Genomic DNA, 18,225 nt, shown 5'->3' on the forward strand with positions numbered 1-18,225 from the left:
TTTGGCACAATCTCGTTTCCAACATGTTTGCCACTGTGATGAATTACTAAATTCAACTTGACTTTTATAATGACATCATACACTATCAGGTTGGCGAGGTACGCTTGACGGAGAAGTAGACTACTACTGTAAAACTATTAGATGAATGATATAGGTGCAAAAACACATGATAATTTATTGTTTTATTTTTGAAGTAGCCTAGGCTACATCTCTTAAAACGTGTGTTATAAGGTAAATAAGGTATTTAAGGTGGCGTGTCTTTACACTCAAAAGGGTGTCGGGTTTGTCTGTATGTTTATGTTTGTGTGTGTAGGTGAAATATTTTGCAACTTCATCCACTGATCTAGGTACTCTCCACAAATCCAGGCATCTCCCAATGTCACCATTACTCAATCCTCACTGCATTCCAACTCAGTCTTTCCAAATCCATTATTTTTTAGAAGTGGGTAGTCATAGTTTCGGGACCTGTATGCCTGTATGCTTTTCCAATGAGGAAAAGGTTTGTTTGGTTTTTTTTTTTTTTTGGGGGGGGGGGGGGGGGGGGGTCAACAGGAACGCTGTGTAGTAGTGACTCATGTTTTCATTGTTTATAGAGAAAGTGGGTGAAACTACAGTATTTCCTGAAACTATTAGTTTTGGAAATATTCAATTTGAATATTTCAATCTACATGGCCATCAACACTATACAAGCGGTTCAAAAGAAAATTGTGTTACGTGAGCAGACTGACTCTACAAAAGCAAAAACTGTTGCTAGAAACAACTCCCAAATCCTATTGGAAATTCAAAGATGAGAGAAGGAGGTCTTGATAGGCACCTGACAAGTTCAGTCTTGTTCAGAGGTACATCCTTCCTACCTTACTCCCCCTTTTTTCCCCTGCCACACCCTACACCTCAAATTCCACTACAAAACTCCTCACACGTCACACCATCTCCACACAACTCAACTCTGCTATAGAACCAAGAAGCAACATCTGGATTTGTTAAAGCAAGAGCGCTTTTTAGGAAAAAGAGAAATCCCTTCAGAAGACTATTTTCACAACTTCCAAATCAACACATCAAGGTACTTGTTCATTCAGCAAACCAATTACTTTCTTATAGCATCATTCTGAAATGTTTCATCTCTCTGCATCTGTATCACAACTTTACATTTTGTTATAATTGTTTTCTGTCAAGTATGGGTTGGAAGAGGATGTAAAACATTGAGACCCCAGTGAAATAATAGATTTGAATACAGTAAATGTACAAATCAGAAGGAGGTGTGTATACTACTATTTGATCATAAAAGATCTGGCAGCTGATGAGTTTGCTCAAATGCAAATTTGCGTTTTTTTCTTCTTCCCCCAACCGTTGTGATCTTGGTGCATTGGTTTCCTGACACTATTCAATGATCCTATAGGTTGACTGTAAATTGATCATACTCTTTTCTGAAAATTCACATCTGTATAACAGTTATACCGTCACCCTATTCTTATTCTGATATCCTAGAAAGATCATTCAAGATTGATGGGGATGATGTCTTCTAGGAGTGGCTGTTAGCCATAGAGCAGCAGAGTGAAACGGCATTGATAGACCGGGCCAGTCCAAACACGAGTCAGCCCCTACAGCTTGGATTTTCTCAGACTTTGTTTTTAAACATAGCTTGGAGCTAGACAATCTTGTACAGGCTTGTCACTGGGGAGTGACTGAGTCAGTGTATGTATTCATGGCGACGGTGGATGTGTGTGTGAATGTTGAGTTGTGTGGGTGCGGCTAGGTTTGTGTGGTCGTACTACTGTGTTTTGTACCATGTACAATAATTATGCTTCACTTTTTTCCACAACATTCATTTTCACAATGATATGATGATAATACTATACTCACGTAAATACTCACGTGTTACCCACCCTTTCCTACCCACTCCAGAATGGGATCTGCTGGAGTGCAGATAGTATGCGTGGCCCTTGGGATCCTGGGTCTCGTCGGCGCCATTGTGTGCTGTGCTGTTCCAAGATGGAAAGTGTCGTCATTCAGTGGATCCAACATCGTAACTGCCCAGGTAACAAACAGTTCACTAAATATCAACCGTTGTACAGTCGTGTGGCCAAATGCAAAGGCTTGGAAAATGCATATTGACGCAAGTCTTTCTCCACAGAGCACTGAGGACGGCCTGTGGAAGACGTGCGTGGTGCAGAGTACAGGCCAGCAGCAGTGTAAGAGCTACGACTCCCTGCTAGTCCTGTCCTCTGACCTCCAGGCTGCCCGTGCTCTGATCATCATCAGCTGCATGATCACTTGCCTTTGCCTGCTCCTCCTGTGCGCCGGAGCCGAGTTTACTACGTGTGTGCAGAACGAGAACGCCAAGCCCAAGATCAGCCTGGTGGCTGGGATCGGCCTGCTGCTGGCCGGCATCCTGCTCATCATTCCCGTCAGCTGGTCTGCTCACATTGTGATCCGGGACTTCTATAACCCCCTGGTGCCGCAGAAGAAGGAGCTGGGCGCCTGCATCTTCGTGGGCTGGGCTGGAGGGGTGCTGCTGGTGCTGGGTGGAGGTCTTCTGTGCTGCTTCAGCCGAAACACCTCCAGCAGCTCTGGGGGAACTGCCAAGTATTACAGCAACAGTGCCTCTGCCCCCAGCAAGAACTACGTCTAGAGCCTTCAGCAGGTTGTTCTTGTGTAAGGTTTAGGAAAATGGGCATAAGGATGGTGGTGGTGTCGAAGCAGATAAACACGCAGAAAGGGGGAATCGTGGTGAAACATTTTACTGTGTAAATATTGCTTATCGAGTAGGACTAGTTTAGCATGCAGATTCTTTTGTAGGTAGAGTCTTGTGAGACCTATTCAGATGGGGTGTCAAGGTTTTACACTGTCACAAAACAGCAACAAATACAATTTTGGCTTTTATTTTCCATATAAATTGTATTTTATATGTTGTACATACATAACAATAGCTTGTTAAAATCCACGTTCAGATTGATAATCAAACAGTGATTGTAATTTCAGGAATCGCAATGTTGTAACCATAGATACCATGTTTATGTGTTGATGTCAGCACCACTCACTGTACACAAGCAAACGGTTCATTCCTGTAATTCTGACATTAACAGAAATAAATGGGAGGGAGCTCAGTGGTAAAAGTACTTGATTGTAGATCAAGAGGCAGCAGGTTCAAACTCCCCCTGTACTGTATGTTGCTGAATATTACTATTACTTTACTTTGTCTTATACAATTTCAAGTGTATTTAGATTTAAATGTGTCTTAAAATGTTAACTCAATTTTTTAAATAAAATAACTCAGAGTACTATCATTTTATTTTGAAAATAAGAGCACTTTTATTTCAAACTTTGTAAGCATATATTAAAACCTGTTTAGAAAACATTAGAAAATGACATATTTGAACTTCTGGCATAAAATATTTGTTTTCTTAAAAATTCCACAATTTTTTTGTCTTAACCCCTCCCTTTATCCACCTTTCATTCAAACATACTTTAACTTTCTCTAAACTCATGATTCAGTAACTTTTTGGTTTTCGTCCTCCTTGAGCTTCTTGGTAAAATCTCCTGCTCTTCCTCACTCAGCTACACACCATCATCCTTCTTTCACTAGTTTCTAATTCTTGCTTTCTAGCTCGCTCACACGCTTGGTCAGTTCCTCTACTGCCTCCTTCAGTTTTTTGACCTCTTCCTGCAACACTTGTGCCTAGGGGGAAAGAGGTGTAGAGAAAGGAAGGGAGAGGGACAGAGATAAACGTGTTATTAGGTAAACTGTAGGAAAGACAACCCACAATATCAAACTCCATTCTCCTTCTTAAACTTCATTATGCTCCGTTAAAATAAAAAATACTTTCTTTACCTCGTTGTTGTTTTGCTGATACCCAACGGAGGAACTTGTGGTCTTCAAAAGACTTTTGTTAACTTTGAACTCTTTGGGTTTGGTTACCACAAAACCATCTTTCAAGGAGATCAGGATAGGTTGGCCGTCCTTGCCGTCAAACCACTCATTAGCTTCCACAGATGGTTCTGGACCAATTGTGTCAGGGAACAGATCTTCCTGGAAAAGATCCGACTGCAAAGACAAGACAAATAGAAGAGTACTTTGAATAAATAGAAAAGACAGTGAGATCAGTTGACTGATTCCAGTTGTCAGTCAGACGATGTCCTGATTGAAAGCTAGAAGATGTATTACCTTCCGCGGCACAGTCATGACAATGGGTTCACATTTCCGCTCGTGAAGTTTGTAGAATCTAAAGTTTAAAATAAACACAACTGTGTTCAGATACCTCGGAAATATATATGGAAAGAGAGATAAAGAGAGAGAGACTATATGGTCTTAAGATTGTGTGTTCGGTCACTGTTTCAGTGCTGTTACCTGGCAATTTCACATTTGTTGACCTCAAGGCCCCTTTTTGGCATGTAGCCCATGCCTTTCTGGCTGTCCTTACTGCTGTACATAGAAAGGTAGTGGACATAGGGAGCTTCATCCGTCACCTCAAAGTACCGAATACTGCTATCACCCTGAAGTCAGGAGACAAAAGATGACCAAATTGTGTAAGTATGCGCAAATATGTCTGTAAGTATCGGACAGGAGAAGAAGAAGTTCCTTCAAGGCCCCTGGCCTAGGCGAAGGTGCCCCTTTGAATGTATGTGCGTTCGGGTGCATTGGTTCGATCGGTTTACCTTGCCACAGAGGTAGACGATACCAGTGTCAGGATCATAGAAGGGAAGGAGGACACCACTGCTGGTGTCCAACTCCTGCAGGGTGAGAGGCTCTCCAAAGCTCTTCTGTCAATCACACATCAATCCATGTAGATCAAACCACAAGCTTCTAAAGAAGCACACAACCCTTCAAAAGAAGCGATTAAAGAGAAGAAAAAAAACACTCACCGGGTCCCAAAGTGCCACCTGCCTCTCGCTCATGCGGCTGAAGCCTGTGGTGAAGATCTTACCGTCGTCCATGAACACGGCTCTGATAGGCCTGGAGCCTTCGTGGGCCTTGTCCTTCTCCTGTGGGGGCAGAGCGAGGGACAGGCGATTCATGCAGACACGTCGCATCTCAACACAGGCAAGAAATGATTTGATGTCGCCTCTAATATACCCACGCAAATGAGTGAACAAAATCAGAGCTCTTCACATGGAACCGAAGATTAAAAGCGGGGAGAGGAGAGAGACTCACGGCGATGACAGTGCCCTTGCGCGGGTCCAGAACACGTAGCTTCTTGTCCTTGCAAGAGGTGGCGATCCTGGAGCCGTCCCTGTTCCAGCAGGCACTGTAGATGGTGTCTGGGTGAACGTCATCGATCCTTACCACTGCCTCACCACACGCCACGTTCCACAGGATCACAACGTTATCACATCCTGCGGGGGGTCGACGACCAGCCGGACAGGCAGAGGGACGGACACGGCATAAGGGCATGCGCATGCAGTGGTTCTGGCATACTAGCAATGCTTACACGCGAAACATCTCGAAAGGTAGGCCGTGGCGACTATGACTAAGAAGCCAAGTGAATGAGTCTCAGACGTGGTGACGGTATGCAAGGGACTCCTGCTGGCGTCCCAGATCATGTGCACGTGTGTGACATTTGTCATTGTCTTAGTGTACTAGGGTGGAGTCACAAAAGCAGCATTCATACCTGCACTCATGAGCACGTTGTGAGCCGTAGGGTGCCAGCTCAGGATGCCCACTCGCTTGGAGTGCCCCTCAAGCTTGACAACAGGGTCCTTCAGAGGAGTCACCAAACCACCGTCTGGGATCTCCCAGATCTGTCAACGAGAAAGAGGCCCTATTCAATTCTCACATGCGGTCTGCAGACGTTAAACATATGATTACACAGATCACATCTGAATCCATTCACGTTGTCCTTCGTGTGGCACAAGTGCATACTGCTGTGTGCTCTTTATGCTCTGACGATGCTCGTGAAGAAAGAAAATAAGAAAGAAAGGTCAGGATTCCTCACCATGACGCTGCAGTCCTCCGACCCACTGGCAATGATGTTGTCATTGTGAGGACAAAACTCGATTTCCAGAACTGGGCCTGTGTGTCCGTTCACAGTGGGCTGGGACATGTCAATCCGACCAGTCTAGCAGAAGATGAGACCAAACATATACAGAACCTTATTAGCTAAGAAAGACAAGAGGTCAAATGCAAGCCCCTCAGATCCCAGAGTAAGGAAACCACATGTTGTATTGTCAGACGTGGGCGTGAGAGACAGCTGAAAGTTCAGGAGCAAGAAACTTGATGGTCAGCTGATGTCAATTGCATAGCTATGCCTCCAATTATCCCTAATGCCTGATAAGTGTGTTAGGACAGAGGGGATTCCTCTGTGTCTTAAGGGTGCACAGTTCCCATGATACTCTGAGGGCATGCCCGTCCAGTCCTGTCTGGCTTACTCTCCATGGTTTACAGGTGAGATAACTGAGTAGATGTGCACTTGTGTCAGAACATTGGGCCTTGGTTTCCCTTACATGGCTATGATGGCTGTAACTAAATAACAAAGGGTGATCTGTGAAAAGGGAGGAAATGTGAGAATCTGTTTGTGTAAGTCACAAGAACAACTGCAGATGGTTGTTGAACGGGGTTTCGAAGAGAGATTTCTAACTGTATAGAGGCCACATCCTGTCAACACTTGTGTGACACCAAAGCACTCCAAATATGGTAAAGAACTGGCATCTGCACCGAGCAAACAAGTGACATGTGGAAACGAAACACCAAACTTCCTTTTTCAGAACGAATGTGGGGTGAGATTGACTGTCAATATATATATTTTTAAATGGCAGCGGTTGGGATAAATCAACCTTGCAATGATGCATGTGCACTCACAAGTGACGTTTCTTGACATTCTAACACTATGGCCTGAGGCAACATATTAATGAATATTTCATACCACGGTCAGTCACCAGTGATCTGTGGACAAACGCACCTTGCTCAGAGGAAGCACTATAAAGGCACCTCCTCCACTGGCATCCACGATCATGGCCACGAATTTGGGATTGACCGAACAGAAGTTGCTGTCCCAGGTCATCTGGGAAATCCTGATGTCATCGTAGCACTGGTCAGTCTTCAGCGCCTGGCCAAAGACGTGGCGGAACTTACTGGCCCGGACAACTTTCCTGGACATGGTGAACTGCGTGGAGAGAAAACATGCAGACAATAAAAGAAGGGTAGTAAAAACGTGATATTGAGGATATTAAGTATCAGACATTGCATTTGAGGAAATCCAAGATTAAAAAGATGGTGACTGTGATGTCTCAAGTTCAAAAGCCTGACGGCTCTCACACTAGACATTTCTATAAAAGGAAGTGTTGCACATCAAGGAGAATTTGCAGTGGTTCAAAGTAGGAAATAGAGAAAGAGAGGCCGGATGAGAGTGAAGCACAGAAAGACAGAGAATAGACAAAGAGCAGAAGATGAAGGTAAAGAGAGGTCAGAGAAATGTTCAAAATTAGCATTGTTAAATATACTGTCAGTGAGTGCTGAGGGCTTCTGTTGAGTCCTAACTCTCTGATGCAATCCCCACAGAGCCCCCGAGACAGATGTGTCATGAAGAAACAAACTAACAGACACAAGAATACAGGAAGGAAAGATAATACAGGAAGGATGAAATAGGAGAAGAGCCCCTTTCACAACTTTTACCCGCGGATTCTGAAACATGCATCAGATCTAGTGTGCAACACGTTCGATCGCTCCCAGTCAATCTATATCAATATATGTGACCGTCACATCAATGCTTTATGGGTTTGAATGTTAAGAAAGAAAATGGAAGCTAAGCTGCTTGTGTAGCATGGCTCCAGAAGCATTCAGAGGAGAAGGGTGTAAATGAAGCCCCATGCAACAGTTAAACCACTTCCTACTGAGCGGATACCAATGCCACAAATACATTTTCTCCTTCCTTGATTTAAATTTTTTGTCACAGACATTAACTTCCTCATGGGATCAGTCTAAATACACATAAGATTAAACAAGCTCAAACTTCAGATTCACATAATAAAAATGTTGGTTACATTTGAAGAATGCTGTTGTGTAGTCCTGTTTAAATCCATGCAGTTCTTACATATTACCAGTCATTTACGTGCAGAAACAATATATTTTTTTCAAATTATGAATTCTGGACGATGTAAAAATAGCTAATATTTCAGTTTACCTCCATTGGCAGACCTTAGTTCCCCAAACCTGGAGCCGCGCCTAAGCATCGACTTACCAGAGTCCCTTCAACCGAGCACGGTCTTTGTTGCCACCAAGCATCACAAGACCCCGCTGACCACCCTCCAAATGTAATTATACTGTACCGAGTGGTGCTTAATGTTATCAAGGATCAGATAAGCCAGATACACACACCCATCAACTACAAGTGACTCCTCTTTTTCCATCCATCACACAAACATACTGGACTAAACAAACTCTTTAACTCTGAGTATTTTTTGTTAGAAAGCCAATTATAGCGTCACTACATATGCTGGAACTAATTATGGACTTTAAAGTGTGCGTGTGTGTGTGAGTGTGTGTTGCACAAAATCCTTGGAGAGGGATGCAGAGGCTTACCTGATTTGGGTGATGAGTGTAGCTAGAGCTCAGTTACCAGAACGAGGAACAGCCTCTGTGCTGGTGCTTCAGGGCTGTAGATCTCTATACGATGGAGGAAGTGAGACCTTCAGATAAAGGTGGATATGGGAGGTGTCTCATTCAGTGGTTGTTTCGCATTGCGGTTGCAAATTCATATCTGATATCGAGGGAACTGACAGAAAGCTGACTCGGTCAAAACCGTATGTGCCGAGGATTTTTACAGGCCAATTCTAGGTCAACTTTAAATCATTATGACTTCAGCAGCCTACCATACACATGCTCTTCTCTATTTGATCCAGCACACAAACCGTTAAAGTGACGTGCATCTTTTAGCGCACTTAGAGACGTGCCATCAATTTAGGAGCTGCATGAAGACCTTCCAGGCATTAACTAGGATTGGATAAAGAGAGGAGAAAATGGAAACATTACCTGCCAGGTCGTGGACATCGCTTGTCTCAGCCTCTTCCGAAGACTGCTCCCTGTAAGATAACGGTCCACTTGGAACAGCACAACACACAGCTTATGTTTTCCTGGGCAGGACATCGCAAGAGGATCACAAGGTATCACATTGATATTGAATCTATACTCTGATTGAGGACACCGTGACAAATAACACAAGCGCAAGTTGAATCCCATACAACTCGAATATAAATTGATGAAGATGCTTAAAATATGGCTGTAGAGGTCACACACACGTGTGAAATGTAAGAGTATTTACTTAAAAAATCCCAGGCCTCATTTTAACATGTGACGAAAACAAACATGGGGACCAGTAACACAAAACAGGACAAGAAAGATGGCCAGAGGCAGGATTAAAAATATAGACTTCAGTTTTATTGCACAATCGTTGCTGGAGACTGAGGAGTGAGGGCCCGTCTGTGTTCACACAGAACACATGATGAATACATAGACGAGACACAGGAAAAAGAAAGTATGTGCACAAACGAAGTGTGGCAATGAGGCATGCTAGGGACTCACACGTTTACTCATTTTAACACGTAATGGGACAGACAAGATGAAAAGAAAAAAAAAATCAAACTTAGTTTGATATCCAAGTCATAAGTTCAATCACACATGGTCCATTTAAACAAAATAACTGGCTTGTGCAACCCTGAATACACAGGGCTTGGCCACTTCGTGAGTGCAGGGAGAATATGCCACTGGCCAGCAGCATGACTTGTCAATCAGCCACTCATACAGTAAAATACACAGTGTCTGCAATGGGCTGCAACATTACAAGAAATGTCCACCAGGTGGGTCTATTGGACTGTCACTTTCCTTGCTGACAAAAGCACGCCAAAACTAAACGAGGACAGACAGATATACAGGCCCTCAGGAAACCTCTCTCCATCTAAAAGGGTTAGGGGTAGTCTCATCTGGTGTACAAGTTACATTAGTAGTTCCAATTTCCACAGAATAACGGTATCAATATTAATAATAGTTATAAGGATCATCACTATCGTCATTATTATCATATAACAATAGTTCTGACAGTTAATCCTTTGTAAATAGTTGTTGACAGGCTATCCGACGCCCGTGTTCTAAAAATTCAACGTTTTCCGCCGTTTGTGAGGTTTCCAAACATCATGTTGTATATACAGACAATGACTGCTGGCCTGGTCACACTTCTGAAAAATGATGTTTAGTTCCATCCTGAAGCCTCCATTACTCCTACTCACCTCAGTATGTCCTATAACCCCTTCTTCCATAGATAGCCTCACACTCATTCTTTGTGTACCCGGTAGGTACAAACACAGTGACACTTCTCTGCCTCCCTAAAAGCCATGTTTCAGACAAGACGCTAGGCCTTGACGTTGCCGCTACGCCACCCTGAGAAGCGAAACCAGGATGTTCAAGAGCAGCACTCGCGTAGAGTGCGTTCAAAAGCCAGAGAGCTCAAATGGGCCCTTGTCTCATTGTTACATTTGAGATACCAGTTTAACACACCACTTCAGTGTTAATTAAAATGTTTTATCTGATAATGCATAGATATCCAGTTGTAATCAGAGGTGTTCACATGCCGCCCCCTTCTCACTGCCTTGTTCAGATACAAAATAATACAAACATTTCAATGATACACGCATTCTCAATAAGGTTTATCACTAAGCCCCTCAGTGTTACCCACATCTACAATAGCACTGAATTGAAATTCAGGTGCGTCTGTGTGTTCACATACAGATGTATTTGATAGTTAACACACAGTGGCAAGCCTCAGCCTTTGCTCTGAAGCTGAGTTTGGACTGATGTACACATACGTCATTACTCCTCTTTCCCTTTACAGACTTACGTACATGTATAAAAAGTAGTATCAGAGTATATATCGTTTGCACTGTATGTATACATAATCTACATACACATATTTACATTATTTATATGGACTTTAAATAAGTTTCATTATTGGTATTCACTTTGATCCAAAGCCCTTTTGAAAAAAATAAACAGTGCAGTTTATTTGATATAGTGTATATTGCCTCTGTTCAAGTCCCTTATGTTCCTCTGGGGCAGACTATTTCCCCCCTAACTAAAACACATTCCGTTTTTCCGGGCGCAGGTACAAGCTCTTGGCTGGAGTGACAGACACAGGCTGTGTCACCGGTTTCAATGCACAAGCATTTGGCTAATACTAAGCTAAAATCCTCTTGTGAGACATCAGTTTCTTTTTGAGAGCTACTAACATGCATTAATCAGACTCATTCAGTGCACTGCAATGCATTAGTCCTAGCAACGATCAGACTCATTCAGTGCACTGCAATGCATTAGTCCTAGCAACGATACAAAGGGTCGTGGTTATAGTATCGTCATCACGGTAATGATGACTAAGTTCGAAAGCTGTGGTCAATCAGCCTTACACATTGGCAAGGTGGGGGTGGGGCTGCAGACTGAAGCCAGGGTGGGAGACTATGGATCCTCCCTCAAGCTTGACTCAATGTGAGCAAAGTAAATGCTACTCCTGAGGCCTGTGTGGATATTCGAGCGAGTGGGAAAGAACAGTCCGAGTGGACTACAAAGGTGCAATATCACACAGAAAGCGAAACTATATAAACTTTAAACAAAAGCTAGTCCCATGGAGCAGTTGGACAAATAAAAAGTCCCTTTTTGAAAAATATGACACAAAATGCTTGGTGTATACCTTCCACATACATTCTCAAATTACATAAATAAAATTAAAACGTAAACATTGTTATATTAATCACAACAATAACAAAAACATAAGTGCGTCGTTTTATACCAATTCAATTGTGATCTTTCACTTACAGTAGGGACAATAAATAAATATGGTTGTTGCACCTTACCTTAAAAAAAAAAGAGAGATGAATTGGGGTTAATTCTTTCCTGGTTGAGTTCTCCCTGAACACCACACATCATTTAACGCCGTTGGAGCTTTATCTAACTACCACGATTCAGGGTTAAAACATAAGTGCAAGCCGAGTAGAGCAACGTTTCAGTGCTTTTGACCAGATTCTTTGTGCTAAACAGTGCATTCAAATGACTCTTTTACGATCTATATACTGACAGCATGCTGCTGTCAAGAAGGTTGGCATTTCTACCTGTGGCACAAAATCCCCACTTGTAGGGTGGCATCGAAAATAAAACATCTTAATAGAGCAGACTGTGCTAAATAAGTGGAAGCCTTGTGACATCTATGTTGGGGCCTTGCTGTTTGTTTTCAGTCTATTCAAATGCATAATAATAAATGGCATGTTTACTAACTGATATACACGATGTGCAAAACATACAAATAGTAAAATACCTACAGTTAAAATATTAAAATCCCTTTTAGAAACTTCCACAAAAAAAGCTAAATACTTGAAGAGGCATACCATGATTCAGAACAGAATATCTTCTATCTTAAAGTAAGAAATGGTCCCTTTAAATATAAACAGAGATTAATAAATATATAATATAAAGGACAGTGTTTCGAAGGATTAATCAACCCATGAATAGAGCTCTTGGGAGTTATTAAATAACTCAAAAGTAACATAAAATAGTAAATATGAAGCATGACCTAAGATGTTATTCCTTATTCAAAATGGCTGTCACGCAAAGACACAGGGTGTCCAATCAAAAAACAGTACTCTTGTGGACAGCACCGCCAACCTCACCATTGACAATGTAGTCTAGAAAGTGCCTTAAAAGCAGCTCACTAACAAACCAGGAAATTAACCCCCTCACCCATTCCTAATTCATTTCCACCAAATCACACAACAAAAACTGTGAGATAGACTCAAATAGGGGCAGAAAGGAAAACATATTCAAAAACAAGTGCCAGATGAAAGACAAGAGGACCAAGCAAGACAGACATAAATATGGACAAAACAATAAAATGAAGACATTCCTCTAATACATTAAAATACAGAAACTCAAGTAGTTCCATAGGACTTAGACTGGGCTGGGAGTGATGGTCATTACATGTGTATCACTACTAGCCTTGGTGTACCTGTGTGCGATGTATCTGTTGTAAGTATATTATGTTCATTCAAAAGTGGATATGCTGCATAGGTCACAAAAACGAGGTGGAAAGAATGAACTTCCTTCTCGATGAGTATGATATCATTTAGTCAAATGATCTTTCTGCTTGAGTGATTATGAATGATTGAGGATAAGCATCTTAGTCAAAGTAGTCTACTATTGCTCAAGTGGTGCTTCACTTGCTAAAGATGGGAGTGAAGAAGTGTTTCAGAAACATTGATATCTAATCATTAAAGTGTACTTTTGTGTGTGTGTGTGTGTGTGTGTGTGTGGTTACAATATCCTCTGGTCATGGTTTGTTTTTACAAAACAACTAACAAATACACAAACAAGATTGACGGAGATATGGACATTCTAGGTTTGAGTGCATGAAGTGCCAAACACTTAATCTCACCTGTCATGCACAGCTTTATGAATGCAGCACCTCCTGGTTTAGCCCGTCCAACCTTTAACTCTCCAAACATCCTCCGTCACCTAGTTTCACTGGAACGCCTTTTCCCTTCATCCTCAAGTCCTCTCCCCCCCCCCCCCCCCCACCCCTAGAGGTCCCTGTTAAAACCCTGTAGGCTCCTGCTGCACCTGGGTGTGTTTTAGTCTGAGGGACAGTGGTAGCTGTTGATCCAGAGCAAGTCATCCAGCACCCCCCAGTGCAGGTAGAGAATGGACCCCACCACCAGTACATGCATGATCTGGTGGCTGTTGCACCAGTAGTCAAACAGGCCCGGGCGGAAGCGCTCTGGGATGCGCGCGATGTTGATGACACCGCCCAGTAAGGCCAGCGCGTCCATGGTGAGGAAGTGGCGCAGCGAGGTGGGGCTGCCGCCGCCCACGCCCACCCAGCGCAGCAGGAAGAAGGAGAAGCGGAACAGGGCCTGCCAGGCGAAGGAACGCAGGCGACGCACGCTGCTCCGAGCCGTGATGGCACAGTAGATGGCGTAGCTGGACAGGAGGATGTAGACTAACAGAGCCACGGAGCGGGTGAAGGGGTAGCAGAGTAGTGTGCTGTAGACAATGGGCAGAGCCCCTGAGGCAAACACACACACAGATAATCAGAAAGGGTCTGTTTTTTTTTTTTTTTTTTTTTATATACAACAAACTTTATTACACTATCCTGTAACCTGCTTTCATTATCATTTTACTGAATGCTATTAACCTCGCACAAACACAAACCCAAATAAAATAAGAATTAAGATATTTCCCCTTACATGGAAATAGGCTACCCACTGACATTATGTAAATGTCACTATATGTGGTCCGTCAAAATTATTTAAATGATGCAAATGTTCCAACGAACAAACAAAGGCAGGGTCAAGGAGGAGACTGGAGTGGTGAATCCTTCAGGTCCCTCCTGGCTTACCTAGTGTGTTGATCATGCAGATGCCACACATGTCCAGGGTAAGGAGGGTGTGGTAGACGGGCTCCCCTCCCTCATGGTTCATGAAGAGGTGGTAGACCACGGAGCCGAGCTGGGGCGACAGGCAGGCTAAGAAGTGGACCACGCCCAGCCAGGTGACGTTGATCTGGGACCAGGGGATGTTGAGAGGAAGGAGGACCAGGAAGCAGAGCAGAGGGATGCCTGTGGGACAGGAAGGGACAATTGGCTTGTGACATTAGGCTAACCTGTGCAGCGGCGAAGCCTATATAAAAGGTGAAGACTACAAATTGTAAAAGCAGGTCTGCACAAAGTACATGACAATTAGGTATACACTGGGAGCAGCACGGGAACCTTCCATGAGCAGATGAAAGGAAAAAAACAATTGCCACAGCACTGCAGTGAGAAAGGACTTCTGTAGGTTACTGTACTTGGTGCCATGTAGATGCTTTGTGGACAAATTCATCTGGTTCTTGAAATTTGATACAGACATATACACGCTTATCCTCATTTATAGACCCCCCCCCCCCACCACACCCCCCTTTTTATTTCGCTCACTCTGCCTTTCCCAAAGTCAAATCATCTGTCCCAGCCTGGTGATACTGCCATTGCCATCTAATACATCTATTTTGAGTATGTTATCCCCTCACCCCCCAGCTATTCAAGCGCAATACTAGAATGTGTTCTAGGAGGCCCCTTTGAATGGACCCAACTGAGCAGACAATTGTCAATTATTTGTACTCAAATATTACTGCTATGCTACACCTTTAAGAGTTAACTAGACATTTGTTTTATAACTTATTAAACAAATGACTGAACATATACCTTGGATAGTTACTTCACATGTTTTGTTGTATATCTAGTCGATAAATCAACACAATACACTTTAAATTTCTTGCTGGATTCTTAAGGAAAGACACTTCTCAGAATGTTTTTAAAGTACATGCTTCATAATCCAATCCAGTTTAAAAGCCTACATAGATAGCAGGGTTAGCAGGGCATTTAGGACACGTGCTCAGCTGTGAGTCATCAATCATCTGTGTGTTTTAAATGTACAGTAATGAGCGCTTCCTCCTGTCAAGCTTACATGTGCTTTATGACAATCACACTAATCAGTTCTACTATGCTGAAAGACAAATCGGTAGATGTGTATCCTTCTGCATCTTATTGAACAAAGTGATTCACAGAGAAATACTCGATGGCAATGCCTGCATTATTTGTACAGTGGAAAAGCCTTCTGGACAGATAAGGTTACTAGAGGTCAATGTTATTCATTATGCTTTCTAGAGATTATGATATGGTATGTATTGTTACAGGTCCTGTGAAAATGAAAAATAAAGAGGATTTAAACAAACAGCAAAGCAATGATTTATTCTTTACTCTTACTGTAAACCGAGCAAACTGCTTTCCAGTAGATAGAGAGAGAAAGAGAGAGAGCAAACTGAATTGGGATAGTTTATAACTAGTTGCATACTTGATACTAGTTGTTTATTTTGACTGCTATTGAAAATGCTATATTCCGTGCTGTCAAAGGTTAAATACAGTAGTTGGCGGGCTTGTCCAATACTTTGTACTACTCACCATGTGTGTAAATGTTTCCCAGTTCGTTGTGCAGATAAAACAGGCTTCTGATACAGTCTTGCACTGAGGAGATCGGTCTGTATCCAGTTAGTACGTATTTGTTGAATTGAAGATGGGGAGGTGAATTGGCCCAGTCTAATAGTCTAGGGCCATTTAAAAATGCCATAGCAACCAGAACTGTTAAAACCACGCCACCAAAAAAGTAAAAAAACGACTGTACACCTATATACACATTTAACAGAATTATTGCGAATAAAAATTTATTAGACACCATTGGTATCGATCTGTGGTGTTTCTAATTATTGTGCTGCTTAAACTGGCTACATATCTAGCCAGATACCTAGGCTAGCTGGTGCAGCTAGCTCTAGATCGTTTCTAACTACTGTAGTGTAACAACTAAATCAGTCCTCTCGTTTCAGCACCACTACCCGGCAACAGCGCTTTTATCCCGCTGTTTGCTTTTAAAAACAGTGACCGGTGTCATCCGCAGGGATGGACATATACGAGGCCAACCACACACATGGTGTAAGCCTGTGATATACATTACATGTGGCATTTAATTGTCTGCATAACACCATACCAGTAGCCATCGGTTTTTTGAAGAAAAAAAAGTCTTCATCTTGGTAACGTTGGGTTCTCACTGATGCCACATTCCACAGCACTTATTACCGCCATGGTAACCACGGTATTCTGTGCACTGCCAGTTAGCTCACAGGTCCAGTGATGCTAGCTAGCTAGCTAGCGTTAGCTTACTTCCATTTGTCCGTCACCTTGATACTGCTGACTACAGAGAATAGATTTAGCTAACAGTCGGATTTGTAACAGAGGACTATGGGGTCATAACGTTTATTGAACGCAGAACACTACCACTCGATTAACGTACTCGACCGCTTACATTTAAACAAGTCTCCATGTTTTGCTTGGCGAGAATTTGTTGGCGAATAAAGTAACACTGCTGATGTTTTGCGAGGCTAGCCAGCCGGGGTACAGTTAGCCCGCTACAGTAACGTGTTAGCTAAAATGTCAATTGGCGATGCATTGCTTGACTAGCAACTGTAGCTATCTAGTATGCTGCTGTGATTCGAACCGGTAGATTTCAAACGATCTGCACAAGATGACCCTCGAGAGCTTAAGTCCACACCCTGAATACTGATCGTTTTCTCGTCACCACACGCAATTAATCAATTTCTCCATTGACTTCGGATTCTCTGTGTGAGATAAGGCTTGTTCATCGGCCTTGGCTCGTCCCGATTTGGGTATTGCTTATGTGATGTGATGCCTACTACGGACGCTGACGTACCCCTCTAATCCAATGTGGGTACAGTGGCGGCAGTGACTGCAATGTGTAGGCTACGTTGAAAGAGGAGAATGCAGAAAAAAATGACGATTCCGAGTCCTTTAGGCAGGTGTATAAAAGACAATATCCACAAACTTTCAGTGTCGACCAATTATTAAGCATTGCGGTATTTTCGCACGCATTGCGAGCATCCCTTTTTGGTACCCATTGAAAGCCGGTTCTTGATCCACCCATTGAAGACTCCACCCAACTCCACCCACCATCGGCTTTTAACAATGACCAAAGAGCCTGACGACACATGGGTTACATGGGGTACAAAACCCTTTTACACCAAGGCAGTTTGAGTGCTGGTTCGGAGCCAGAGCCTAATTTCAAATCAGTTCTTTCTTTGGAGCAGTAGCCTAACCCAGTATAAATGCTGTGCCCCGGTAAAATCTAAAATTTGAGTTTTAACAATTTTCTTTATTAGTCAGTGCGTTTAGATTGATAGTCCCGGAAAAAATAAACGCAATATCCGAAAATACAAACCGATGCACGCATAATTTCATGTGAGCAAGCTGAGGTAGCTAAGAAAACATTACAAAACTAAAGATAGTTTCTAAATGATAGGTCTACCGATCATCCTATTTAGACTAAAACATACAAACAATATTACATGAAGCTCAAAAAAAGGTATTTGCAGTCAAATGAATGTGAAACAAATGTGCCAGCTCGCATTAACTATTGTCCCTGCCAAAGCTAATATCAAACTTGCGTCCCTGAACTGTTGTATAGTGGGTTAAGCAATAGGAGTTTCTATAGCCGAGTAGCGCATTGTGCGCAGCAAGTTTGTAAGAAAAAAAGGGATATAGGGGCCATGTGCCCCAGTAGAGTTTTATGTCTTAACAACGCCTCTGCTTTGACTGCCATTTCCATGAAATGACAAACACAAATGTTGAGTTTGTTTTGAAATGTATTAAGTATGAGCCTATA

General features: G+C 42.7%; 3 protein-coding genes across 6 annotated transcripts; 1 reads left to right on the forward strand and 2 right to left on the reverse strand.

The window, feature by feature from the left end:
- Positions 1-942: 942 nt before the first annotated feature.
- cldni (claudin i) lies at positions 943-3,289 on the forward strand. Its single transcript, XM_084678248.1, has 3 exons — positions 943-1,060; positions 1,903-2,035; positions 2,132-3,289. The coding sequence occupies exons 2-3, from the start codon at positions 1,904-1,906 to the stop codon at positions 2,627-2,629; spliced, it is 630 nt and encodes a 209-aa protein (XP_084534374.1). The 5' UTR covers positions 943-1,060; position 1,903; the 3' UTR covers positions 2,630-3,289.
- Positions 3,285-13,513, reverse strand: coro1a (coronin, actin binding protein, 1A). 3 transcript variants are annotated; one of them, XM_084678240.1, is made up of 13 exons: positions 13,398-13,513; positions 8,963-9,063; positions 8,513-8,596; positions 6,894-7,097; positions 5,931-6,053; positions 5,607-5,736; positions 5,150-5,331; positions 4,861-4,980; positions 4,654-4,758; positions 4,346-4,491; positions 4,163-4,220; positions 3,830-4,042; positions 3,285-3,676 (listed from the first exon to the last, which is right to left on the reverse strand). In XM_084678240.1, exons 4-13 carry the CDS (start codon positions 7,089-7,091, stop codon positions 3,587-3,589), a joined length of 1,365 nt encoding a protein of 454 aa, XP_084534366.1. In that variant the 5' UTR covers positions 7,092-7,097; positions 8,513-8,596; positions 8,963-9,063; positions 13,398-13,513; the 3' UTR covers positions 3,285-3,586. The 3 variants fall into 3 exon arrangements, with proteins under 3 accessions (XP_084534366.1, XP_084534365.1, XP_084534364.1); XM_084678239.1 differs by having other exon boundaries at positions 8,513-8,619; XM_084678238.1 differs by lacking the exons at positions 8,513-8,596; positions 8,963-9,063; positions 13,398-13,513 and adding an exon at positions 8,115-8,217.
- paqr4a (progestin and adipoQ receptor family member IVa) lies at positions 9,346-18,174 on the reverse strand. Of its 2 annotated transcripts, XM_084678247.1 has the most exons (4): positions 16,852-18,174; positions 15,957-16,740; positions 14,361-14,579; positions 9,346-14,027 (listed from the first exon to the last, which is right to left on the reverse strand). In XM_084678247.1, the coding sequence occupies exons 2-4, from the start codon at positions 16,228-16,230 to the stop codon at positions 13,594-13,596; spliced, it is 927 nt and encodes a 308-aa protein (XP_084534373.1). In that variant the 5' UTR covers positions 16,231-16,740; positions 16,852-18,174; the 3' UTR covers positions 9,346-13,593. The 2 variants fall into 2 exon arrangements, with proteins under 2 accessions (XP_084534373.1, XP_084534372.1); XM_084678246.1 differs by having other exon boundaries at positions 15,957-18,174.
- Positions 18,175-18,225: the final 51 nt, after the last annotated feature.

The sequence above is a fragment of the Hypomesus nipponensis genome, chromosome 17, assembly GCF_054491055.1.
Source record: "Hypomesus nipponensis isolate SF chromosome 17, ASM5449105v1, whole genome shotgun sequence".
Classification (NCBI taxonomy): domain Eukaryota; kingdom Metazoa; phylum Chordata; class Actinopteri; order Osmeriformes; family Osmeridae; genus Hypomesus; species Hypomesus nipponensis.